Source organism: Ostrea edulis, chromosome 4, assembly GCF_947568905.1.
Source record: "Ostrea edulis chromosome 4, xbOstEdul1.1, whole genome shotgun sequence".
NCBI lineage: Eukaryota > Metazoa > Mollusca > Bivalvia > Ostreida > Ostreidae > Ostrea > Ostrea edulis.
The window spans coordinates 3,568,164-3,596,117 of record NC_079167.1 but is presented as its reverse complement, the minus strand read 5'-3'; the positions used below and the strand labels follow the sequence as shown (position 1 = coordinate 3,596,117).

At 33.9% G+C, this 27,954-nt stretch overlaps 1 protein-coding gene across 12 annotated transcripts in view; it reads left to right on the top strand.

Moving 5' to 3' along the window:
* The window catches only part of LOC125671554 (otoferlin-like), a 161,872-nt gene that overhangs the window by 116,962 nt on the left and 16,956 nt on the right, over window positions 1-27,954 (top strand). For all 12 annotated transcript variants that reach the window (XM_056161640.1, XM_056161637.1, XM_056161633.1 and 9 more), the window contains 8 exons: window positions 195-329; window positions 1,953-2,096; window positions 6,636-6,763; window positions 9,978-10,148; window positions 13,373-13,530; window positions 19,970-20,112; window positions 23,611-23,699; window positions 24,460-24,606. In XM_056161640.1, coding sequence (XP_056017615.1) covers window positions 195-329; window positions 1,953-2,096; window positions 6,636-6,763; window positions 9,978-10,148; window positions 13,373-13,530; window positions 19,970-20,112; window positions 23,611-23,699; window positions 24,460-24,606 — 1,115 coding nt within the window. The remainder of the gene's footprint in view (window positions 1-194; window positions 330-1,952; window positions 2,097-6,635; window positions 6,764-9,977; window positions 10,149-13,372; window positions 13,531-19,969; window positions 20,113-23,610; window positions 23,700-24,459; window positions 24,607-27,954) is intronic.

Below are 27,954 nucleotides of genomic sequence, written 5' to 3'. Positions count from 1 at the left end.
CCTTGTGGATGACATTGTAGATAATGACTTTCAAGTCAGAGTTTTCCATCCAGCTGCATGATTTCTGTTTGTTGTTTTATGTTACCAAAGCAGATGATGGAAATATGCTTCCATCAGGCTCTGCATACTCTGTTGAATGGAACACATGTTGCTTTATTCATGAAATGTTAAACTTTGAATTGATTTCTTTGCAGGTGTACCCATGTGAATTGGAAGGACAGAATGAGTATGACGGGTTCAAGGACTGGCTCCACACTTTTGAATTGTTCAGAGGAAAGAGGTCAGCAACAGAGGACACTGATGAGAGTCGTATTGTAGGAAAGTTCAAGGTCAGTAGACTATATCTGATGAGAGTCGTATTGTAGGAAAGTTCAAGGTCAGTAGACTATATCTGATGAGAGTCGTATTGTAGGAAAGTTCAAGGTCAGTAGACTATATCTGATGAGAGTCGTATTGTAGGAAAGTTCAAGGTCAGTAGAGTATATCTGATGAGAATCGTATTGTAGGAAAGTTCAAGGTCAGTAGACTATATCTGATGAGAGTCGTATTGTAGGAAAGTTCAAGATCAGTAGGCTATATCTGATGAGAGTCGTGTTGTAGGAAAGTTCAAGGTCTGTAGACTATATCTGATGAGAGTTGTGTTGTAGGAAAGTTCAAGGTCAGTAGACTATATCTGATGAGAGTTGTGTTGTAGGAAAGTCTGTAGACTATTATTAATGAGAGTTGTGTTGTAGGAAAGTTCAAGGTCTGTAGACTATATCTGATGAGAGTTGTGTTGTAGGAAAGTTCAAGGTCTGTAGACTATTATTAATGAGAGTTGTGTTGTAGGAAAGTTCAAGGTCAGTAGACTATATCTGATGAGAATCGTATTGTAGGAAAGTTCAAGGTCAGTAGACTATATCTGATGAGAGTCGTATTGTAGGAAAGTTCAAGGTCAGTAGACTATATCTGATGAGAATCGTATTGTAGGAAAGTTCAAGGTCAGTAGACTATATCTGATGAGAGTCGTATTGTAGGAAAGTTCAAGATCAGTAGGCTATATCTGATGAGAGTTGTGTTGTAGGAAAGTTCAAGGTCTGTAGACTATTATTAATGAGAGTTGTGTTGTAGGAAAGTTCAAGGTCTGTAGACTATATCTGATGAGAGTCGTGTTGTAGGAAAGTTCAAGGTCAGTAGACTATATCTGATGAGAGTCGTATTGTAGGAAAGTTCAAAGTCAGTAGACTATATCTGATGAGAGTTGTGTTGTAGGAAAGTCTGTAGACTATTATTAATGAGAGTTGTGTTGTAGGAAAGTTCAAGGTCTGTAGACTATATCTGATGAGAGTTGTGTTGTAGGAAAGTTCAAGGTCTGTAGACTATTATTAATGAGAGTTGTGTTGTAGGAAAGTTCAAGGTCAGTAGACTATTATTGATGAGAGTTGTGGTGTAGGAAAGTTCAAGGTCAGTAGACTATTATTAATGAGAGTTGTATTGTAGGAAAGTTCAAGGTCAGTAGACTATATCTGATGAGAGTTGTGTTGTAGGAAAGTTCAAGGTCAGTAGACTATTATTAATGAGAGTTGTGTTGTAGGAAAGTTCAAGGTCAGTAGACTATATCTGATGAGAGTTGTGTTGTAGGAAAGTTCAAGGTCAGTAGACTATATCTGATGAGAGTTGTGTTGTAGGAAAGTTCAAGGTCTGTAGACTATTATTATATAATAATTTATGACAGCTATTGTTGGATGGTACTTACAGAGTTGGTATTCACAAACTACACACATACTAAATTCTCCATTGGGTTAAGCTGCAAGTCTTGTCAGAGAGCATTTTGTTTGTATTCAGTTGTGTATGAAACTCATTTTAACAGAAACTCATTTTAAATTTTTCCTCTTACCTTTTAAATCTCAGACAATTTGGCATACAAAATTCTGTCTTGTATTCTTAAAAAAAACTGATTTTGAATGTTTCAGGGATCCTTGAAAATTTACAAAATTCCCCTACCTGATGACATTGAGGATACTACGATAACCGGTGGAGATCCTTCTTGTGGCCTGTTCCAGGGACTGCCCAGCAACGATCCAATCAAAGTCCTGGTCAGGGTATATGTTGTTAAGGTGAGGATGTTGCCCCTTGTTTTTTTTCATACAGTTTAATGTTTTGGTACATATCTGACAAAAGTAAGCTTTCTTGTACCGGATACAGTCACTTTCAGTATAATTAACAAAACGACATTCAATAGATATACTGTATTATCATGTAATTGAATAATTCCAAGCTTTCTAGTTGTGATACAACCAAGTAGTAAAATTAGAATGTTATGTTCACCTCTATGTGCCTTTGCAGTCTATGTGCTTTTGCAGTGAAGATCACATTTGATTCTTCCAATATCGGACCTCAAAAAAAAATTTGAATTTCCAATTGATTGATTATTACTTTTTGGTTGTCCAATGAAAACTATTGATTATTATTTTTTGGTTGTTCAATGAAAATTCGCATCTCTAATCACTTTTGACTAGGTCTCACACTCTAGTTGTAAAGAAAGATGACCAATTAGATATTCTTTGGTAAGCTGTAGGAGCTGGTTTTGATGTTTTGATTTATCCAGTTATATGATAAACAAAAATTTTCATCTCTAATCTCTTTCGACTCGGTCTTGCACTGTAACTGTAAACAAAGATGGCTAACCAGATATTGTTTAGTAGGCTCTAGTAGCAGGTTTCAATATTTATGCCCCTCTTTGAAAAAGAAGCCCTTTGAAAAAGAAGGGGCATATTGTTTTGCAACTGTCGGTCGGTCGGTCTGTAGACCATGTGTTGTCCGCTCAATATCTTTCGACCCCTTTGCTTGATAACAACCAAACTTGGTACAGGGGTTGCCCCTGGAAAGTAGATGATCCTTATTGATTTTCAGTTCACATGGTCAAAGGTCAAGGTCAAACTGCTGGTCTTTACCCCATGTGGTAGACCATGTGTTGTCCACTCAATAACTTTTGACCCCTATGTATGATAACTACCAAACTTAGTACAAGGGTTGCCCTTGGAGAGTAGATGATCCCTATTGACCTTCAGGTCACAAGGTCAAGGTCGAACCTCTGGTCTTAAGCCCATGTGTTGTCCGCTCAATATCTTTTGACCCCTTTGCTTGATAATAGCCAAAATTGATACAGAGGCTTTCCTTAAAGAGTAGATGATCCCTATGGATTTTCAGTTCACGTGGTCAAAGGTCAAGGTCAAACTGCTGGTCTTAACCCCATGTGGTAGACCATGAGTTGTCTGCTCAATATCTTGAGAACCATTCAGTTGATTGTAATGATATTTCATATGTGGGTTGGTTATAAAAAGAAGAGGACCACTATTGTTTTTCAGGTCAAAAGGTTAAAGGTCAAGAGTCAATCTACTCTGGACATAGGAATATACTGTCTGCTCAATATCTTGAGAACCCTTTGCTTGACAGACATCAGACTTGGTACACTGGTACACCATCAAGAGAAGATGACACCTATTGATTTTGAGGTCACATGGTCAAAGGTCAAGGGTCAAATTGGACATAGGAATATATTGACTACTGAATGTCTCAAGAATCTTTTGCTTGACAAACATCAAACTTGGTACACTGGTATATCTTTAGAAGAAGATGACCCATATTGATTTTGAGGTCAAAGGTCAAGGGTCAAACTGGACATAGGAATATACTGTCCGGTCAATATCTTGAGAACCCTTTGCTTGACAGACATCGAACTTGGTACACTGGTACATCATCAGGAAAAGATGACCCCTAATGATTTTGAGGTCACATGGTCAAAGGTCAAGGGTCAAACTGGACATAGGTATATACTGTCTGGTCAATGTCTTGAGAACCCTTTGCTTGACAGACTTCAAACTTGGTACACTGGTACATCTTCAGGAGTTGATGACCCCTATTGATTTTGAGGTCACATGGTCAAAGGTCAAGAGTCAAACTGGACATAGGAATATACTGTCTGTTCAATATCTTGCTTGACAGACATCAAACTTGGTACACTGGTACATCTTCAGGAGTTGATGACCCCTATTGATTTTTAGGTCACATGGTCAATCCACTCTTGACATAGGAAGATATTGTCTGCTCAATATTTTGAATTGATGATACTACTCTCAATTAAATGATGTGTGTGTGTATAACCCTTTTCAATTTTGCACCATGGGGGGCATATGTGTTTTACAAACATCTCTTGTTTGAATTATTCAATGATACAATGATGCAATAATTGACATTTTTGGAGTCAATGCAATGCTTTAGCTACCTGATTGTTTTAGTGTGAATTCCGCTTCTTCTGCTTCTCATACAAAGTTTGTCTGGGCCATAACGCTTTTGTCTTTTGACATAGGCCTTTGATATTTGGCATGTGGGTATACTATGCTAAAACTGTGTCGCGTACTATTTATACCCTCCTTCAAAGAAGAGGGCCATATCGCTTTGCACCTGCCTGTCGGTCGGTATGTCTGTCAGTCGGTAGACCACATGTTGTCTGCTTGTCTTGAGAACCATTCACTTGATCGTAATGATATTTCATATGTGGGTTGGTTATGAGTAGAAGAGGACCCCTATTGATTTTCAGGTCCAAAGGTCAATCCACTCTGGACATAGCTTGACAGACATCAAACTTGGTACACTGGTACATCTTCAGGAGAAGATGACCCCTATTGATTTTGAGGTTACATGGTCAAAGGTGAAGGGTCAAACTGGACATAGGAAGACACTGTCTGTTCAATATCTTGAGAACCCTTTGTTTGACAGACATCAAACTTGGTACACTGGTACATCTTCAGGAGTAGATAACCCCTACATCTTCAGGAGTAGATGACCCCTATTGATTTTGAGGTCATATGGTCAAGGGTCAAACTGGACATAGGAATATACTGACCACTCAATGTCTAGAAAACCTTTACTTGACTGACATAAAATTTGGTACACTGGTACATCTTCAGGAGAAGATGATTCCTATTGATTTTGAGGTCACATGGTCAAAGGTCAGGGATTAAACTGGATATAGTAATATACTGTCCGTTCAATATCTGGAGAACCTTTTGCTTGACAGACACAAACTTGGTACACTGGTGCATCTTCAGGAGATGACCCCTAAGGAGAAGATGACCCCTATTGATTTTGAGGTCACATGGTCAAAGGTCAATGTCAAATTGGGCATAGGAATATACTGTCTGTTCAATATCTGGAGAACCCTTTGCTTGACGGACATCAAACTTGGTACACTGATACGTCTTGAGGAGTAGATGACCCCTATTGATTTTATGGTCTCCTGGTCAAAGGTCATGGGTTAAACTGGACATAGTAATATACTGTCTCCTATGTTTTAAGAATTATTTCTTGATTGACACCAAACTTGGTACACTGGTACAGCATAAGGAGTAGATGACCTGTATTGATTACATGGTCACATGGTCAATCCACTCTGGGCATAGGAAGATATTGTACGCTCAATATTTTGAAATGGTTTGGCACTGCTATCAATTAAATGATGCATGTGTATAACCCTTTTCAATTTTGCACCATGGGGACATATATGTTTTACAAACATTTCTTGTTTTGTTGACTTGACCTTTTATGTAAAGGTCAATGAATAGAATTTTTTGGCTTTTTTTTGGTCCAGACCATATCTGTTTTGTCTTTTTACATAGGCCTTTGGTATTTGGTATGTTGGTATTCCTTGATAAGACAGTGTGTTGTGTGCCATTTTTTGTGACCATTGATCTTTTATGTGATGATCAAATAATAGAATTTTGGGGAATTTTTGTTGTCCAGACTATAACCTTTTTGTCTTTTGACATAGGCCTTTGATATTTGGTATGTTTAATTTACTATCATATGTTCACAACACTGTTCCTTGTTTGAAGCACATATACACTGTACATATAGGTGAATGTTATGTACTGTAATTCTTAGTTTTCCACTTTACAGATGATCCCTAAAAATGTTTTTAAAAACTATGGAAAATGGAAGGGGAGACATCAGCTTTAGTTTGCTAAAACAATTCTTCCAAGTTTTGACATTAGAATTCTTAATGACCAAAATGTTATTGTATGAAAGTAAATAATTCATTGCTGAGAAATTTCACAGCTTTCATCAAATTCAATTGGAGGTCTTTTTCTTTTTTTTCATTCTCATAATTTTTCTTAATTTTTAGTGCATTCTAGCATTTTAATCACGATTCAGAATTAAGATGCTTTTACATCGTAGTTGACAGCTAATGGAGGGCCCTTTGATGAGAACCTAGCAATCAGAGGATCAAACAACCATGAGGAGTGTAGAGACCCATAACAACCATAGAACAGAAACAAATTTGGCTAGAGTTGTCTTTCTTTGAATAGAAATAAATGTCGCCCTACCTTTTCGCTCTAGTTCCTTAATTAATTAGGGGAAATTCTTCTAAAGATTATAAACATAATGTCATCATCTAACTAGTGATGTGCTCTCTCTTTTTCGCTGCTGTCTATGATTCGATGATCATGTTGTAATTGTGTGGGTTAACTTTGGAAAATTTTTACATCTGCTGCAACCTGAGAATAAGGAGTAAAAATCTGATCTCCAAATTATCCGTTTAAATTTTCAAGTGTTGTTTTCACGAATTCACACAATACAAGATACTTTGGTTGTAGGCAAATGACTTGCATCCAGCAGATTTAAATGGGAAGGCTGACCCGTACATGGTAATAAAATTGGGCAGCACCACTATCAACGACAAGGAGAACTATGTCTCGAAACAACTCAACCCCGTGTTTGGAAAGTAAGTCCTCACAAGTAGTTTTCTTTCTCTTCCAGTTTAAAATCTTTATCATGATTTCATTTCTTATCGCATTATTTTTTGCAGTGTGAAGAATGATATAGTTGTGTAATTTTCTTTCTCAATATATTCGTGTATCATGAAATCGTCGAATATAAAAATATAAAGCATTCTACTCTCTTGACAAACCAAATGACTTTTAAACTCTCTCTCTCTCTATTATTAGATGAAATCTTTCTGTCAGTTCATATTAACTTCGTTCTCACGAAAATAAACTAGGTTGGATAGGACACATCTGCAATTAATGAATGTCCACTCTAAGCACATTAGATTGTAAATTGGATTTTAATAGCCTAGTTCTGCCCGATTAGATTTATTTACACACTAAATTGCAAGCAACAAGCTATACTGGACTATGCATGAAGAATTCCCATAAAAATTTTCTTGCCCAGTACTGTAAATGCAGTTTTATTTAGTCTTTGGTTATTTTTACTTCAAAGAAAATAAAATTTTAATGACTGAATGGGAAGATTCCCACTTTCAAATAACAGGCTACATGTTTAGACTGTGCTATAGTTTAAGGGTGGCCTATCTCTCTCCATCTTTTTGCTTGATTTGGTTACTTGAGTGACATTATTTACACGTGCCCTCATATATTACTTCAGATATTGACAACACAGTAGATATATGGGATGGTGCAGTAACATCTCTGATCTTTGTCGTAGATAATTCCCCAACGGATGAAATTTCATGAATCCTAATCAATTATGAATTTAAAAGTGTGGAAACCTACCTCAATTTCATTCTGATGGCTCATTTGACAATTTCATTGATTAATTGACAGCGTATGCTTTATTTTGACAGAGAAAATAGGACAATAAAAAATGTGTGCTGAAAATAATAATTAGCATCCCAGATATATATTTTTCCTGCTAAAAAAAACCTGTTGTTTATAAAAACAGATCTGACAAAAGTGATTGACTTGCCCAAATGAAATGAACAAGGAAAACACCAAATATTTTAAGGATCTTGGTCCAATTATTAGGGGAGGAACAGCTCTTGATGTTGTGTTATCAGTAGGGGGGGACTTCAACATACCAGCAGTGCCAATACTATGTCAGTAATTGTTATTTTAACCTCAACATTCCAGGATTCAAGCAGACATAAGGGGAAAATGGTGTATTATTTATTTAAAATGTTTTCAGTGAATATTACAGAATTTACATACAAGTATGCTATCAATTTATTTCATTTTATAATTTTTATGTAGTATGTTTATTCATTTTTAAGAAAACCATTGTAATAATTTTTGAGTGAAAATTTCAGAATTTGTTTTAAATGCACTATAAATAGCACTTTTTGAATTGTAATGTTCTAAATATGAAGAGAATCTTACTTGCTAAAAGTCAGAAATATGTAACCTAATAAGGTATATATATAAACATAGAAAAATTGTGTTCAAATGTGGAAGAAAAAAAATAATGAAAAAATTCAACATTGGTATCATTCAATTAAGTTCAAAATGACAAGGATTATGGAAGATATTTGTACATCTGTATGAATTCAAAACAATCTAAATGGAATATCTATTATTGGTTAATCTTTTTTTTTATTTCTTTTATTACATTAGGTTTATTCAGAGTGAATTTGTTGGTGGTATAATATTTTTTCTATTATTTTGTTGATTTTTTACCAACAATTTAAAAAAAATTATTTCAGAGTGAATGATATATCTAAACTGAATATTGTCTGTAAAAAATATTCAGGGTTTAAATGTAGCTATGGCTTTACAAATGTTTTCCTAAAAACATGTATAGCAGAATATTATTATATCTGTACAACAATACTTTCCGCACGGTGACTGTGGGAAGGTAAAAACCTTGATATTTCTATGACCATATTCTGTATCAGTGGTCTATTCTGTTATGGAACAATGATGATGATTTCATTTGAAATGCTGTACCTGAAATTTATATGTACATTTGCTGAGGTTGGTTCTGTTACAGATATCGTATGATGTTTGTATTGCGTGCTGTACAACAGGTGTATGATCATTTTATATCCGTCCAATCATTTATATGTGACCACTTTCCTGACCCGGGATTCTTACATGACCAATATTTCACATTTCTTTCTACTTCACTTAAAACATCATTCATTTTCACCAATTTTTTGAAGACGCTACCAAAATTGCTATATCAAATTTCTGTCTTGAATTTCGTCCCTTGAATAGATTAAAAGTACGGAAGACATATTCCTTTGCTGCAGTGTTAACCTTTTCTTTCTCTTTGTATTTTCTCCTGAATGGGTAGGGTAGACCCCCACATTTTTTGATTTAATGGAAAATTGCGTCAAAGAGTCCTTGATCAGATTTCATTGTGTTTGTATATTCCAGTGGCTTCACTTCATTAATAGGCAGATGAACACTCATTGTTTTCTTTTTTGGAGGGTGACAATTTTACAAATTTGCAAATTTGGAAATGACTTGAATATTGTGCAAACATCAGAATTAGTGCCTCATTTATTTTGTTTTTTCAAAACATTTAGAGTTAAGAAAAAAATTGTAAACATTGCACTCAGAATTGTGAAACCATTTTAGTGCTTCTCATTTCACTTGGCAATGATTAAGAAGTGAGAAAATGGATTCAAACTATCAAAATATCAGTTTTCAAGCCCAACAATTAAAGCCCTAAATGATCTATGGAAATCTATTTTTTAATGTCTCAATAAATTTAGATATGAATTTTATTTCTTTTTAATGATAATTTATTGTAATGGATCCCAATGACATTGATAATCTAAGGCTGAATTCTCAGGAATATATGTAAAATTTGATATTGAGAAAGTGATTTTTTATAGAGTGACAGTTAAGACAGATTTTTCATTTATTGTTCTGTTAAAATTTTGCTTTTTCATTGTAGAGATTTTACATTGTTCACATGACAGATCTTGTTTGTCTTTCGTTTTTGTACTTTTTCTGTGCCATGAATATACGAAAAAAATATATCGGTAAATATTCAAATAAGCATTATATCTTATTCATTGATTTTTTTAGAATTCACAACTCTCCTATTTTTCCTTTGTTGAATTGTATTTCATTGCTGAAAATTATGATTTTTGTACATAAACTAGAAAAGGGGTTTTAGAACACAATTTTTTTTCTTCAAGTTTCATGTAGTTGTAAATTAAATATAAGAACACTGTGCTTACATTGCAGGTGTTTTGAGATTGAGAGCACTTTTCCCATGGAGTCTCTTCTTACGGTCCAGATTTACGACTGGGACTTGGTGGGAATGGATGACCTCATCGGAGAGACCAAGATTGACCTTGAGAACCGCTACTACAGCCGACACCGGGCTGTGTGTGGTATATCAGCTAAATATGACCTGTAAGTCTTGGTGTAATAATCAACCAATGTCATCTGATTTATCATTAAAGAATAAAGGGAATTACTGTTTCACACTAAATTACAAGGCTAGGGGAGATTACTTTTACAGAGACATGTTTGCTCCATTTTATTTTCACCCTGTAAGTACATCTGAAATTTCAATACATCTATTAGGCATTCAAAAGATGTAACTAGTACTTTTAACAGTTAGAAATCTTATCTGAAAGAATGCATATTAGTTTTTTTTAATACTGTTAGTTTTAGTCATTTTGATGTTAAAAGACTTATATGAAAAAGTCTCTTAAAGAATTTTAAAAACTTGTTCACAAAATTGGATATTAAATTTGTAAAATGTGATCAGATCTAGGGAGAAATTAGGGTTTGGATATGGGACTGTTTTTGTGATTCAATATTGGTTTGTTACTGTAAATAAGATTTTATTTCAACTGAGGGACAAGTTTGTTGCAACAGATATTGTTAAGTTGTGACAGTTGCAAATACACCAGATATTTCTGGCACATGAAAATTGTGTGCTTTACTGTACGTGTAAGTTTAGGTATGATTAGAAAACCAAGAGTCGTGGAATCAATAGATTTACAGGAATTTGTCATGTTTTTGATTATGTTTTACTTTTCTGATTACAAGAATAAAATATGTGAATTTCCATCTGTATCACTGTAAGTTATGTACAATACTGTAGGCTTCATATACTCTCATGGCTACAAATAACTTCTTTCCAGTTAGCTTGTTTAAAGAGAAATGTGATCATTTGATATGGGAAAACAGCATATACTGTCCTCTGTATTATGATTATATACACGTCTTGGATCTGCTTTGTTATTGTTAGCATTATTTATTGAAATTAAGCTCCCGAATAAAGACCTTTTACGGAGTACTGTTGCATTCGGTTGCTTTATTTTTTGGTGTCTGGTTCTGAGACAGATGGTACTTGTGAGTGTCATACAATATGAAAATGATTAGAATTTTTCTTCGAATTAACCTGAAGTTAAAATCTCTGTAAATATTAAAGAGATGTCACGAAATCATACTCCATGAAAATTATGTAAATATATAGTAACATTTTGAAATATCGATTCTCTTTATCCATTTGGAAAACCACAGAACCAGAGAACTGAGAATATGTTTATAGCTCACCCAAGTTCAAATGAAATTTTCTGATTAAAGTTTATATTCACCCCATAGATTCATCTTTCCAGTACAAATATATGACAGAAAAATTTTGTTTGTCCAAACTCTGTTTTCTGAAATAAAAATGTCCAGCATTTTACTAAATTTGAGAAAAATTGAGAACTCACTATGTGCAATATAAGTTTCTCTAAATGATTGTAAATATCACAGATATATCATGTGAAACTGTAGTAGATATGATTTCCTTCAATATAAGATAAAAGATTTACTTATCTTCTGTTAAAGCTTTCATATTTAAGAGTTTTACAATGGCCCAGAAAAGTTGTTATCAGACACACCAGTAGTCATAAGGGTACAATTCATACACACCAATAGTCATAAGGGTACAGTTTTTCAACTTGATTTGAAAATATCCAGATGTGGTGTATATTCTGATCATCTTATTTAATAAAACAACGCATGACACATGGGACCATAATGAGGATCTAGTTTGATGGAGGAATTTTTTACAAAAATTTCTTAACAACCACAAAGATATTAAGACTTTATATATAAGCATCCCCATGAAGTGTAGATTCGAGATTGTTCACACCCTAACCCCTAGAACCTGGACAGAGTTACAATAGGGGCTTAACGTATAAGTATCCATGTGAACAAGGCGATACAGGTGAAAGTTTTCCCATGGACCTCGTGTTAAATTGATAGGTATAGTAAATGTATTGCTGAAAGCATACATTGTTAGTGGGGGTTTTACATTAAGAATGGCACCAACATATTGGACTAATGATATGGATGTAAAATTGATGACATGTGTGGTTTTCAAATAAAACCAGATTTCTTTTGACAGATAGTGCCATTGTACCTCTTTTTGTGATTCATGGGGACACTACCATAATGTTTGAATAAGATTTTGAGGTTGATGATGAAATTATTTAGAACAGTGCATTTGCAAGAATCATTGTTATCTAATTCACTGGGGCTCAGTTTGACAAGATTTAATTCATTACCATTTGTTATTTGAGTAAAAAGAAATCAAGTCTTTGTTGCCTTAATGTATTTTTGTGGAATGGAAATATGGTTCCTTGCATGCTAAGTCGTCAAGTCATTGGGACTTGCCTTGTATTGTGACATAATGAGTAAGCTATTTCTTAACATCAGCTGAAGGCTTCATTTATCAAAGCCAAGAGCAGGCCAAAGCAGGAAAGAGGCTCGTCAGATACATGAATATGAAATTGTATAGCTTTCTTTAGTCTTTTTAAACTGTGTGGTAATTGAATGATTGAACAGTGGTATTATCATAGAAATTACACCAAATGACAGATATTCATCTCTTTTGGCATATTGGAGGCATCCTCTTCCTCCCCATGATAACGAGTTGTTGTGTAATTCATTGCTATAGTGTACCTAGTCTCCTCTCCTTGTCCTAACAGATTTATGATGTCATTGCTATCCATAAATTTATCCAATTAGATCTTCTGCCACCACAAAAAATTTGATTAGCCATGCTTAAAAAATGAGCAACTTGAAAAGGGATCAATTGCTGACCAAATGACTGGTGCTAAACATTAGTTTATTTCCAAAGTTAATGATATGATAAAAATATTTTGATGAAACATTTAAATATGAAGATTGTTTTATCATTGACATTTTATGTATGTATTATATATGCTTTATAAAAAATCAATATATTTACGTTGTTCATCAGGGGGGGGGGGGGGGTATGAAAAAAATCTAACATGACAGAAAATGTCTATAAAAAGGTTTATTTTCATGAAATGGACTGTCTCTTTGGGAATTTCTGTTTGAGCGAAATACTGTAACTTTTATTCACGACTACTTCATTTCGTGATTTACCAGTGGTAAATTGGTTCATGGTGACTAATTTTCACGATAACGATTATCTTAAAGAAATACAAGAGACATATAATTTAATGGACTGGTTTGCGGTGAGACATATTTGCAATGATTAAGTTCTAGCGAAAATTTCTTGCTCACGAAAAAACGTTGGTTTACAGTACCAGTTATCATGAAATTGTAAAAGTAATCAGGAATAATAAAGGTTATTTTCTATATAGTTATGGTTACAATGCTTGGAGGGACCCCATAAAACCTACTCAGATTTTAACCAAACTATGCAAGGATGGAAAAGTGGATGGACCTCATTACCAGCCAGGGAAAGTCCGCGTAGGAAACCGTATATTCACCGGAACCGTAGACCATACAGATGACCAGGGTAAGCATTGTTTATTACAGACAACTCTTAAAACTCAATCTGATCAATTTCATAGATGCGGAATATGCGTAATGGCTGGGAATTTCAACAAAGATGAATGTAGAATGTAAGGCCACAGTTTTTTATTTCTTAGTTTACGGATCCGCCGACCCTAATTTCTGGGAAATTGAAAAAAATTAAAATGCAAATTTCTACCTTTTAAAAAAAATTCTGCTGATTGTATCCAACATGCCAGATCGAGAAAAAAAATGCATTTTAAATTTTATGTATAGAAAATCCTAAAATGCAAAGTTATTGATTTGTATATTGTAATCATTATTCATTTTGCGAAATATTGTTATTCCATAATTAAAAACCACGAAAACATCAGAATACGTTGCCTATATCATTCTTGTCAACAAAACAGATGGCATTTCAGGACAGAAAAAGAATTGATAAAAATAAATATTTCTCATACAATTGGCGATATTCTTGCTGCTAACGTAGATGAGAAATGCAGTACGTGCTATTTAAAAAGAATATACATAATGTATTAATAGTTTTATATTTGTTAGCGGTGGTTTTTCAACCTTCGTTAGTTTGTGATAAACAGAAAAATGTTGCAGAAAACCTGAAATCTTTTTTTCGACGAGATAACCATGCCTTTCAACCAAATCCACTTTAATTACGAAATGATGTTAATTTTTCATTAGAAATCAAACAACGATAGATATTAAAAATCTGTAGTATTTTTTTTCTCCCGGCCGACCCAAATTTTTGGAGAGAGAAAATCCCGTAAGCCATGAAATAAAAAAATAACTGGCCTAAATATGAAAATTAATTTCATTCATGAAAATACATGACAGTAAAACTGCAATGCTCCATGCATACTTTTAATGAAGTATGCTGGCGGTGTGAACCGTCGCATTCATACCCTAGTAGACGTAATTCAAGTCAGCATAACATATAACGGAAATGTTGGAACAAAACACTCAATTAATGAAATTGTTCATATAATGTATGTGCAGCTTTAGAATATTGGTTATAACTAGGATGTGTGTGCAACTTTAGAATATTGGTTATAACTAGGATGTGTGTGTAGCTTTAGAATATTGGTTATAACTAGGATGTGTGTGTAGCTTTAGAATATTGGTTATAACTAGGATGTGTGTGTAGCTTTAGAATATTGGTTATAACTAGGATGTGTGTGCAACTTTAGAATATTGGTTATAACTAGGATGTGTGTGTAGCTTTAGAATATTGGTTATAACTAGGATGTGTGTGCAACTTTAGAATGTTGGTTATAACTAGGATGTGTGTGCAACTTTAGAATGTTGGTTATAACTAGGATGTGTGTGCAACTTTAGAATATTGGTTATAACTAGGATGTGTGTGTAGCTTTAGAATATTGGTTATAACTAGGATGTGTGTGCAACTTTAGAATATTGGTTATAACTAGGATGTGTGTGCAACTTTAGAATATTGGTTATAACTAGGATGTGTGTGTAGCTTTAGAATATTGGTTATAACTAGGATGTGTGTGTAGCTTTAGAATATTGGTTATAACTAGGATGTGTGTGCAGCTTTAGAATATTGGTTATAACTAGGATGTGTGTGCAACTTTAGAATATTGGTTATAACTAGGATGTGTGTGTAGCTTTAGAATATTGGTTATAACTAGGATGTGTGTGCAACTTTAGAATGTTGGTTATAACTAGGATGTGTGTGCAACTTTAGAATATTGGTTATAACTAGGATGTGTGTGCAACTTTAGAATATTGGTTATAACTAGGATGTGTGTGTAGCTTTAGAATATTGGTTATAACTAGGATGTGTGTGCAACTTTAGAATATTGGTTATAACTAGGATGTGTGTGCAACTTTAGAATATTGGTTATAACTAGGACGTGTGTGCAACTTTAGAATATTGGTTATAACTAGGATGTGTGTGTAGCTTTAGAATATTGGTTATAACTAGGATGATAGTAGAGTGAATGACTTGGTTATTTATATATATATACACACACACACACACACACACACACACACACACATGTATATAGAACAGATATACAGTACATAAATTTCTGGTTATTCCCAAGCTCCCTATTGAGTCAGACTCAATCAAATCATTTGAAATTTGGAAATGTTGTCAAGGACCAAATTCAAATTTGACAACTGCCCCTTAATGAAGTGAAAAGTACATGTAGCTAAATTTTCTGGATAATACCTTAAGTAAGCCTTGACCAGATTATTGTTTGGAATAAAAAAAATTTGGTGCAGAATACTCCCTGAGTAATGCCCTTAAAGATATTAACATGAATTTATTCAGCCTTGACCAAATCATCATTACCTATCTGACAAGGTCACTGATTTAAAAAAATTCAACAGTTAGCTGAAATATTAACTGATTATTTTACCCTGATCACAAATATTTGGGTTAAGGTCCTGTGGGAATATTAGTCCCATTTGGGACTCAGAAAAGTTGTTAAGGATCAATATAGCAGTTTGAGTTGGACTGATGTATGTGTTGTCTGGACTTTTCTTTGTACTTTATTTGGTGTGTAACTGGTGCAAGTCTTTAGTAGACCCCATCAACCTTTTTACTTGCATTTTGCTTTGAATTTTAAAAACATGTGTCTAATACAAGATATGAGATGTTGACAAATGATGACCTCTGGTCTCTATAAGAATGGCATTTGAATACTAACCCTAAATTAGCAAATAAAAGTTTAGGGGTGTGAGTTTGGGTTGGATTAATCATCACAGGTAGATGATCTGGGTGGTACAGCATTAGCCATATGTTTTGGCTATTATACCACTGTACATAATTCATCGCAAGAGGGCCAGGGAAGTTTAATTTTTAAAACTTGATGAGAGGAAATAAATGGAGAAAAATTAATGAGGAAGAGTCTGTTAAATGCTGATTGGAGCACTTAATCAAAGATCTAGCTCGGCCACTGCAAATGTTGCTAACAAGGAATGTTTTTTAAAGATTTTAATCTAGTGTGTACAAATTCTATGTCATGTCATACATGTATCGTGCATCTGTATATAGGTCAAACCACTAGTCAGTACAGCTTTGCTTTTATGTATTATTCAAAAAGTAATTTGGCAAAATATTGTAATATTAGAAATTGTTAAATGATATTTAGTAACATCTGGGCAGAAGGTCATTTACATACTTTTCTATAAATGCATTTATAAGTACATTTATTGCATAATAATGGTCCTCAATAAGTTATAAGGCTGTTACATATGCTTCAGCCAGACCCCACCTTTACTCTGTAAGTGAAGAAGTTCATCAATGTAGTTATTTTAGACAACAAATGATTTTAAATTGACATTTGTGTGAAACCAAAGTTGTGTCTTTGTCCTTAGAAGTGTCTATGCAAATATTGCCTTACACAATTCAATGAGAAGCTGTACCTCGTCCATTCTTTGTTTTCATTTAATGTGAACATTTTGTTTGTGTCAAAAACTGCGGCCTTTCTCTCCACCTTTTTAAAAAGAACATCATACTTCTGGCAATGTTTTTTGTTCAGTCTTATACAGTTTGGTAAGTTTTATGAAAATTAATCATGGAAGATCTGTTTGAGTAAGCACTTTATGTTTCTAAATATTATTATTGTTGGGGTGTTTTTTTTTTGGTTTATTTTATATTTACAAAAAACTGAAAAGGTTTTTTTGAATTAGGAATATGATAAAATTTTAGCTATAATATCTATCTATTGAGAACTACCAAATACTTTGTAAAGGGTGCTTGAGTCAATGATGTATGGGGCCCAAATGAAAAATATCACTGGGTGATTATAGGTCTCTGACTATGAAATTGGCCAAGGTGACTGTGCAAGTTGTGGAAAACATGAAGTCTTTTTCAATGTTATTTTCTTTTCTTCTTCTCTTTCTCTCCATTCCTCAGAAAGTCTTCATTCAAATTGACAAATATTCATGATAATCATGTTATACTTATCAAATATGCCGTCTGTTGTCAGAATGTAGAACATTTCAAGCATTCCTTATATGCCAAGAGCTTGCACAAATCATTTCTAATATAATAATAATAATAATACCATATTTATATAGCACCCTTTTCATACACTATGTATGCTCAAAGGGGCTTTACAATGCATATATACCTTACAAGAGAATGTTATACACATAATACATAGAAAATAAATAAAACATTAAAAGCTGTACCTATCCTCATTGTACATATAAAACATGAAAACACAAGATACCATAAATATGCTAGATAAGAATAAACATCAGTTACAGGGTGTATTAAAATAATAATGAAATACACACACACACCATATAATGTCTCAGGTATAATACATTAAAACATACCATTTCCCCCCCCCCCCCCCCCCCCCTTTTTTTTTTTTTTTTTTTTTTATAAAACATCACAAAATGGTACTCGAAAGCTAAGACACACAGTCTTTAGTTTTCACAGTTTTTCACAGAATCTAACCTACACGAATGACTGAAGTGATAGAAACTAGTCCTGGAAAACTTGATGGAAAAAATGTGTTTTCAGTGACCATTTTCTTTCTTAGTTTAATCTTGTGTACCAAAAAATGACTATATAGATAGAAACATATATAACGGAGATAAGCATCTCCTACAGGCAGCATGTTTACCGCTTAAAATATGTGACGGTCCCACCTATAAATTGTTAATTCCTATGTATTGGTTTGATGAATTATTACTGATTTAAGTTTATTTCACTCCTATCATAAATCGGAATGAAACGTAACAAGTTTTGAAATGATTTGATGGTCAGCAAATATACTAGCTATAACAAACAAAGAGTATTACAAACAGTACATAATACACCTGTGAAAATGCTTACATAGGGTGGTTTTTTCTTCAGCCATAATTTGTAGAAGTAGTATTAGCCATATCAGCCTGTGACATACTTTCTTTGCATCATATGAATAAAGGGTCTTAGCTGAACACTGTGACAGGAGGTAGATAGAAAAACCAAGAGTTCTGTATGTAAAATATTTCCCCAAATTTGACAAAGTTCAACAACCTGTAAATATTTAAAACATCAAAGAAAATTAAAAATTGTTCAGAATTAAAATCCGTGCACTTTGCACATCTTCAAGTTATTTGCAAAGACCCTAGCTTCTAAACTGTGAGAGGAGTTAAAAGGACAAACCATGTCCTTTATTTGATATGATATTTCCTCAAAATGGACTAAGTTCAACAACCTGTAATTTTCTCAGAAATTGAAGGAAATCAAAATCCTTGCCACATGCACATCTTCCATACTCATACAAATATTCTGTAAAATAAAAAGGCCCTCACTTGAAAACTGTGGAAAGAAAAACAGACAAATCAAGTACTCTCAATGTAATAATTCCTCAAAACTGACTAAGTTCAACAACCTGTAATTTTCTCAAAAATTGAAGGAAATCAAAATCCTTCCCACATGCACATCTTCCATACTCATACAAATATTCTGTAAAATAAAAAGGCCCTCACTTGAAAACTGTGGAAAGAAAAACAGACAAATCATGTACTCTCAATGTAATAATTCCTCAAAACTGACTAAGTTCAATAACCTGTAATTTTCTCAAAAATTGAAGAAATAAAAGTCCCTGCCACATGCACATCTTCAATACCCTTATAAGCACTCTGTAAAATAAGAAGGTTCTCACTTGAAAACTGGGAGGCGTTCACTGAACAAATCATGTAATATTTCCTCAATACAGACTAAGTTCAATAACCAGTAATTTTCTCAAACATTATAGGAAATCAAAGTCCTTGCCATATGCACATCTTCAATACCTATTCAAACACTATGTAAAACAAGATGGTCCTTACTTGAAAATTGTGGGAGGAGTTTGCCGGACAGATTATGTACCCTCCATAGAACAATAATTATCAAATAAAGGAGGAAAACTCCTGCAAGAGAGGTCAAAATGGATCAAAATTGCAACATGATCTAAAGTGATCTACAAAGAAGCTACATAGCAAGTTTCAGCTTGATATGTGACAGAGAAATTAATTAGAAACAGAAAACCCTGGATGGACAGACAGACGTACAGACATCGCTGTACCATAGTATGTCCTGTATAAAGACGGGCGTATAAAAAGGAGGCAAATCATAAACATTTCCTGAAATCTTGATTATTTTTCAGAGTTTGGATCATGTGTTGCTTTTTGAAACTTCACTTTCATTTTACTTTGATGTGAAATATCTAAAAATATTGTATCTTGAACTCGACATCTTTCATTCTTAAGTCATAAAACAGGGGACTGCGAGATAATACAAGACTTGAGAATGTTGCTAATCTCTGTTATATATATGTCTCTGCTCTGGGGGAATAAAAAATGAGACTAAATTGTTTGTCAATGTGTTCAGGTGAAAATTTTCTGGTAAACAGTATTTCTCATACTGAATTTTTACCATACTAATTTATCAATTTTCATGGGATTTGTTTTTACAGAGAGTCGTAAAAACCATGAGGAACAATTGGCTCTGTCAGTTCTTAGACAATGGGAGGAAATACCTAAAGTGGGATGTAAACTGGTTCCAGAGCATGTGGAAACCAGACCGCTCTTCAATCCAGAAAAACCAGGCATAGAGCAGGTTAGATCTTTTTAGAAACCAGATTATCTCAAACCCAAAAAACTGAGAAAGGACTATCTAATAGCCATTCCACAAGTCCCTTCAAGTCAGTAAAGGAAGCAAGGTATTTTCTCTGCTCAAAAATCATAGATAAAGCATGGATTTCTATAGGACCAAGTAAACTCTTTTCCCAGAACAATTGAATATAGTACATTTAGGGTCTCTAGAAACCAGTTATAATCTCAACCCTAGAACATGGCATTGACCAAGCATATGTAAATCACTTATATTTCACTAGACTTTATTTTCATGATTTAGTCTAGTTGGATTTATCAGCAAGACAAAATTTTAAACTTTTAATTTGTTCAACACTGTATAGATACAAAATTATTCTCGAGAACCTTAATAATGCATTGAAGTAATGTAGCAAATTTATGTGAAAATATCATTAAAAGCTTTCCCAACAAAAAAAAATGGTTTACATTAATTCCTTGCTGGAGTCCTCTCCTCATACCAGAAAAATTAAGAAGGAGCAAGTATGTATACTCTTAGCAAGCAAATCTATCAGGTCAAGATTTAAGAACCAATCAAATCTTTCAGATCAGGATTTAAGGTCCAATCAAATCTTTCAGATCAGGATTTAATAAAATCAAACCAAATCTTTCAGGTCAGTATTTAAGAACCAATAAAATCTCTCAGGTCAGGATTTAAGATCAGGCATAGAAAAAATACAAGTTAAATCTAGCCCAAGAGCAGATAAGTCTAAAGGTCTCTAGAAATTCCGCCTTTCTGCCAACCAGGAAACAGTAACAGATGTAGTGGCTGATCAAATATTTAGCCCAGTCCTTTGTTGAGAGCAGGACATGTTATTCGTGTAAATAAATCAAGGATCCTACTGTTATACACAAGTATAGCTGAACAATGCTTCAATACAAAATTATCATTGTTGCACACTGCAACAACCCATTGAGCGGATTAAGTTGTGTGCTGAAAAAAATACCACTGATCCTTGTTTCTTTGTGTTTTTTTTTAATAAATATATGTATATGTGTGTGTATATATATATATGTATATATATATATATATATATATATATATATATATATATATATATACTTTTTTATATAATCTTATTGCAAATCTGTGATGAGAAAGTCTGCCTTTATTGCATAATTCTGTCTACTGTGAATGTGTTGAATTATCAAATGTAACAGTACAGGAAGCTGCTTCCTATGACTGTAGGTGTGAACACAACAGTAGCCCTGGGTTTAGTGCCAAAGTCATATAATTGATGTAACACAGGATATGTTAGGTAACACACTCATCCTAAGTCAGTGTATTGTACTTGTCACCTCGAGAAAAAAGCTTGTTTTTTCGGTGAAAATGTCAATGTTGTTTTCTTTGTGTTTTGCCTTTTATTTTCTCCTAATCTATATTATGTTCATGACATTGTGAAGAACACCCTCTTGCATATAACAAAATATGTAATATATTATGATAAATACACTCATGCCTATGTTGTCATAGCAATAATACTTGTATATCTTCTAAGATGTTATAAGGGTATAAGACAAGTAAAACTGATGTAAAATGTACCAGTTGCATTAAAACATATGACAATCATTCGAATTTAGGTTTGGTTTCAAACTATATTTAATTTTTAGCTCACCTGAACTGAAAGCTCAAGTAAGCTTTTCTGATTGCCTTTTGTCCATCATCTGTCTGTCCATTTGTAAACATTTTACATTTCCGACTTCTCCAGAACCACTGGGCCAATTTCAACCAAACTTGGCAAACAGCATCCTTTTGTGAAGAGCTTTCAAATTTGTTCAAATGAAGGGCCATGCCCCCTTCAAAAATGCAAAAATAGGGTGGGGTCATTAAAAGTCTTCTCACGAACCACTGGGCCAGAAGAGCTGAAATTTACACAAAAGCTTCCTGATATACTGCAGATTCAAGTTTGTTAAAACCATGACCTCTGGGGGTAGGGTGGGGCCACAATAGGGGATCAAAGTTTTACATACAAACATATTGAGAAAATCTTCTTCTCAAGAACAATTGACCAAAGAAGTTTACATTTACATGAAAGCTTCCAGACATATTACAGATTCAAGTTTGTAAAAATCATGGCCCCTGAGGTAGGTTGGGGCCACAATAGGGATTAAGATTTTACATGTGAATGTATATATATATATATATATATATATATATATATATATATATATATATAATCTTTAAATATGGGCCAAGGTGACTCAGATGAGTGATGTGGCCCATGGGCCTCTTGTTAAGGTATTCTTTTGCAATGCATATCATAAACAAAATACATTTCAATATTTTGTTATCTGTGTTTTGTATCATGCTAGTTGATGGTTTTATTCTTATGGGTATGCTGATTGATGCTTGTAGACTTATGGACATCAATAGACAATGTAAATATAGTCTCATTGACATGACTAGATAATGTAAATATAGTCTTATGGATATGACTAGTTAATGCTTGTATAGTCTCATGTACATTACTAGATAATGCTTGTAGTTTTATGGACATGACTAGATGATGTTGGTAGTTTTATGGACATGACTAGATAATGTTGGTAGTTTTATGGACATGACTAGTTAATGTTTGTATAGTTTTATGGACATGACTAGATAATGTTGGTAGTTTTATGGACATGACTAGTTAATGTTTGTATAGTTTTATGGATATGACTAGATAATGTTGGTAGTTTTATGGACATGACTAGATAATGTTGGTAGTTTTATGGACATGACTAGTTAATGTTTGTATAGTTTTATGGACATGACTAGATAATGTTGGTAGTTTTATGGACATGACTAGATAATGTTGGTAGTTTTATGGACATGACTAGTTAATGTTTGTATAGTTTTATGGACATGACTAGATAATGTTGGTAGTTTTATGGACATGACTAGATAATGTTGGTAGTTTTATGGATATGACTAGATAATGTTGGTAGTTTTATGGACATGACTAGATAATGTTGGTAGTTTTATGGACATGACTAGTTAATGTTTGTATAGTTTTATGGATATGACTAGATAATGTTGGTAGTTTTATGGACATGACTAGATCATGTTGGTAGTTTTATGGACATGACTAGATAATGTTTGTATAGTTTTATGGACATGACTAGATAATGTTGGTAGTTTTATGGACATGACTAGTTAATGTTTGTATAGTTTTATGGACATGACTAGATCATGTTGGTAGTTTTATGGACTTGACTAGATAATGTTGGTAGTTTTATGGACTTGACTAGATAATGTTGTTAGTTTTATGGACATGACTAGATAATGTTGGTAGTTTTATGGACATGACTAGATAATGTTGGTAGTTTATGGATATGATGAGGTGACATATGCAGTCTTTTCAGAATAGCTAGATGATGCGTGTGTGTGAAGAAAGTAGCTGATCCACATCTCAGATTTAGACACAGAGAATGTGTTATGTCTTAAAAGTACCACCTTAATGATTTCTGTCTTTTTACTTTTTAGGGTAAACTAGAAATGTGGGTGGATATGTTCCCCATGGACATGCCGGCTCCTGGTGGTCCTGTGGATATCAGCCCAAGGAGACCAAAGAGGTTGTTATTGTGAATCAAAGTATTGTTGTATACATTGTCTCTGTGTATAGTATGAGTGGGAGTTGCTTTTATACATATCGGTTCTTTGCATTTTTGAGCTTTGAAAAGCAGAAATACATAAAATGATAAGTTGCATTTTGCTTAAATTCTGATAATTTTGTTAATCTGATAACACTTAATCATTTTGTTGTGTATTTTATGTTAGGAAAGGGAAAAACCCACTGACACCAAATAAAAAGAAAACAAAGAAATAAAAACCTTGATATTTATGAAAAATATAGCACATGACAATGTCTTCTGAATACATGTATCAACACTTCATACAAATACGCCCCTTGCCCACCATCTTGTGGTTAAAAAATCGTATTTCCCTATGTTAGCCTTTGTAACTTTCTGATCTGTAGATTTGACATTTGTTATTTTTCTGTCAATTAACTTGATTGAAAACTTAATAATTGGCTATAATTCACAGTAGAAACCTCTTACATTTGGTAGGGTTAAAAAAAGGGAAACTTGACTTTTCACAAATTGACTTTGTGGGCTGACCCCACAAACGGACGTAATTCACAGTGAAGTGTTAATACATGTATTGGTTAGAATATGCTCAAATTATCTTATCTGATGATCTTTGTTAATTGTTCTACAATAAATTGACAAATTTCAATCACTTTAAAAGATACCCAGTTTTTTATGTGGTAAACTATTATGATTGTAATGTTAAAGGAGGTCAGTTGCAGATGGATATGTGTTTGTGTTACAGCTATGAGCTGCGGTGTATCATTTGGAACACAGACGATGTTGTGTTGGAAGATGATGCCTTCTTTACAGGAGAGAAGATGAGTGATATATATGTAAAGGGTTGGATTAAAGGCCAGGATGACATGCAGAGCACAGACATACACTACAGGTAATCCAGGGTATAGTATTGACTAGGGCTGTGCGGTGCACCGAAAATTTCGGTGCACCGCGATTCATACCATTCGATTCGATGCACCGATTACAAATTCCGGATTTCGGTTCGGTTCGGTTTAGATTTTACTTACACCAAAACAACAAATATGGCGTCCGAGTGATGTTGAAAACATGTGGTTTTTTATGCAACGGAGATTTAATTCACTACTGTGTTAAGAGTTAGCATTTTCACCACTCAGATACCAACAGAATATGGTCCGTAAGATCATTGCAGTTTATCTTTACATGACATATAGCATTTCTGTCAGTGGTAGAATGAAATCAACATCGTAGGTAATGACACAGATTTGACAGTTAACATGAGAGAAGTAAATCAATAAAGGAGAGATTTTCAAAGACTCTCAATTGATAAAATTGTTGAATTTTTGCATATCAATGAAAACAATATCATATACATTTTAGATTCACTATAGATTTGTTTAATAATCCAAAACTTATGCAGCACATTAATATAACAAATTTTGATAGACTGTCAGTGTTTTCTTTTTTTCTATCAAAGTTATAAAATGCCATTATGAATAGATATGATGTTTACAAATGACAACATATAGTTATATAACTTGAATTAAATCAAATCAAATATACTACTCATTAAAATTGTTAATTTTTGTGGTGTCATTAGATAAATTGGACCTAACATGAACCGAATCGAAAATAACCGAACCGTGCTGTTCTGAATCGAAACCGAACCGAATCGAGCTAACCCTGAATCGTCCCAGCCCTAGTATTGACACAGACATACACTACAGGTAATGTAGGGTATAGTATTGACATAGACATATACTACAGGTAATGTAGAGTATAGTATTGACACAGACATACACTACAGGTAATCCAGGGTATAGTATTGACACAGACTACAGGTAATGTAGGGTATAGTATTGACACAGACTACAGGTAATGTAGGGTATAGTATTGACACAGACTACAGGTAATGTAGGGTATAGTATTGACACAGACTACAGGTAATGTAGGGTATAGTATTGACACAGACATACACTACAGGTAATGTAGGGTATAGTATTGACACAGACATACACTACAGGTAATGTAGGGTATAGTATTGACACAGACTACAGGTAATGTAGGGTATAGTATTGACACAGACATACACTACAGGTAATGTAGAGTATAGTATTGACACAGACTACAGGTAATGTAGGGTATAGTATTGACACAGACATACACTACAGGTAATGTAGAGTATAGTATTGACACAGACTACAGGTAATGTAGGGTATAGTATTGACACAGACATACACTACAGGTAATGTAGGGTATAGTATTGACACAGACTACAGGTAATGTAGGGTATAGTATTGACACAGACTACAGGTAATGTAGGGTATAGTATTGACACAGACATACACTACAGGTAATGTAGGGTATAGTATTGACACAGACATACACTACAGGTAATGTAGGGTATAGTATTGACACAGACATACACTACAGGTAATGTAGGGTATAGTATTGACACAGACATACACTACAGGTAATGTAGAGTATAGTATTGACACAGACTACAGGTAATGTAGGGTATAGTATTGACACAGACATACACTACAGGTAATGTAGGGTATAGTATTGACACAGACATACACTACAGGTAATGTAGGGTATAGTATTGACACAGACATACACTACAGGTAATGTAGAGTATAGTATTGACACAGACTACAGGTAATGTAGGGTATAGTATTGACACAGACATACACTACAGGTAATGTAGAGTATAGTATTGACACAGACATACACTACAGGTAATGTAGGGTATAGTATTGACACAGACATACACTACAGGTAATGTAGAGTATAGTATTGACACAGACTACAGGTAATGTAGGGTATAGTATTGACACAGACATACACTACAGGTAATGTAGGGTATAGTATTGACACAGACATGCACTACAGGTAATATAGAGTATAGTATTGACACAGACTACAGGTAATGTAGGGTATAGTATTGACACAGACATACACTACAGGTAATGTAGGGTATAGTATTGACACAGACATACACTACAGGTAATGTAGGGTATAGTATTGACACAGACTACAGGTAATGTAGGATATAGTATTGACACAGACATACACTACAGGTAATGTAGGGTATAGTATTGACACAGACACAGACTACAGGTAATGTAGGGTATAGTATTGACACAGACTACAGGTAATGTAGAGTATAGTATTGACACAGACATACACTACAGGTAATGTAGGGTATAGTATTGACACAGACTACAGGTAATGTAGGGTATAGTATTGACACAGACTACAGGTAATGTAGGGTATAGTATTGACACAGACTACAGGTAATGTAGGGTATAGTATTGACACAGACTACAGGTAATGTAGAGTATAATATTGACACAGACATACACTACAGGTAATGTAGAGTATAGTATTGACACAGACTACAGGTAATGTAGGGTATAGTATTGACACAGACTACAGGTAATGTAGAGTATAGTATTGACACAGACTACAGGTAATGTAGGGTATAGTATTGACACAGACATACACTACAGGTAATGTAGGGTATAGTATTGACACAGACATACACTACAGGTAATGTAGAGTATAGTATTGACACAGACTACAGGTAATGTAGAGTATAGTATTGACACAGACTACAGGTAATGTAGGGTATAGTATTGACACAGACATACACTACAGGTAATGTAGGGTATAGTATTGACACAGACATACACTACAGGTAATGTAGGGTATAGTATTGACACAGACATACACTACAGGTAATGTAGAGTATAGTATTGACACAGACACAGACTACAGGTAATGTAGGGTATAGTATTGACACAGACTACAGGTAATGTAGGGTATAGTATTGACACAGACTACAGGTAATGTAGGGTATAGTATTGACACAGACATACACTACAGGTAATGTAGGGTATAGTATTGACACAGACATACACTACAGGTAATGTAGGGTATAGTATTGACACAGACATACACTACAGGTAATGTAGAGTATAGTATTGACACAGACACAGACTACAGGTAATGTAGGGTATAGTATTGACACAGACATACACTACAGGTAATGTAGGGTATAGTATTGACACAGACATACACTACAGGTAATGTAGAGTATAGTATTGACACAGACATACACTACAGGTAATGTAGGGTATAGTATTGACACAGACATACACTACAGGTAATGTAGGGTATAGTATTGACACAGACTACAGGTAATGTAGGGTATAGTATTGACACAGACATACACTACAGGTAATGTAGGGTATAG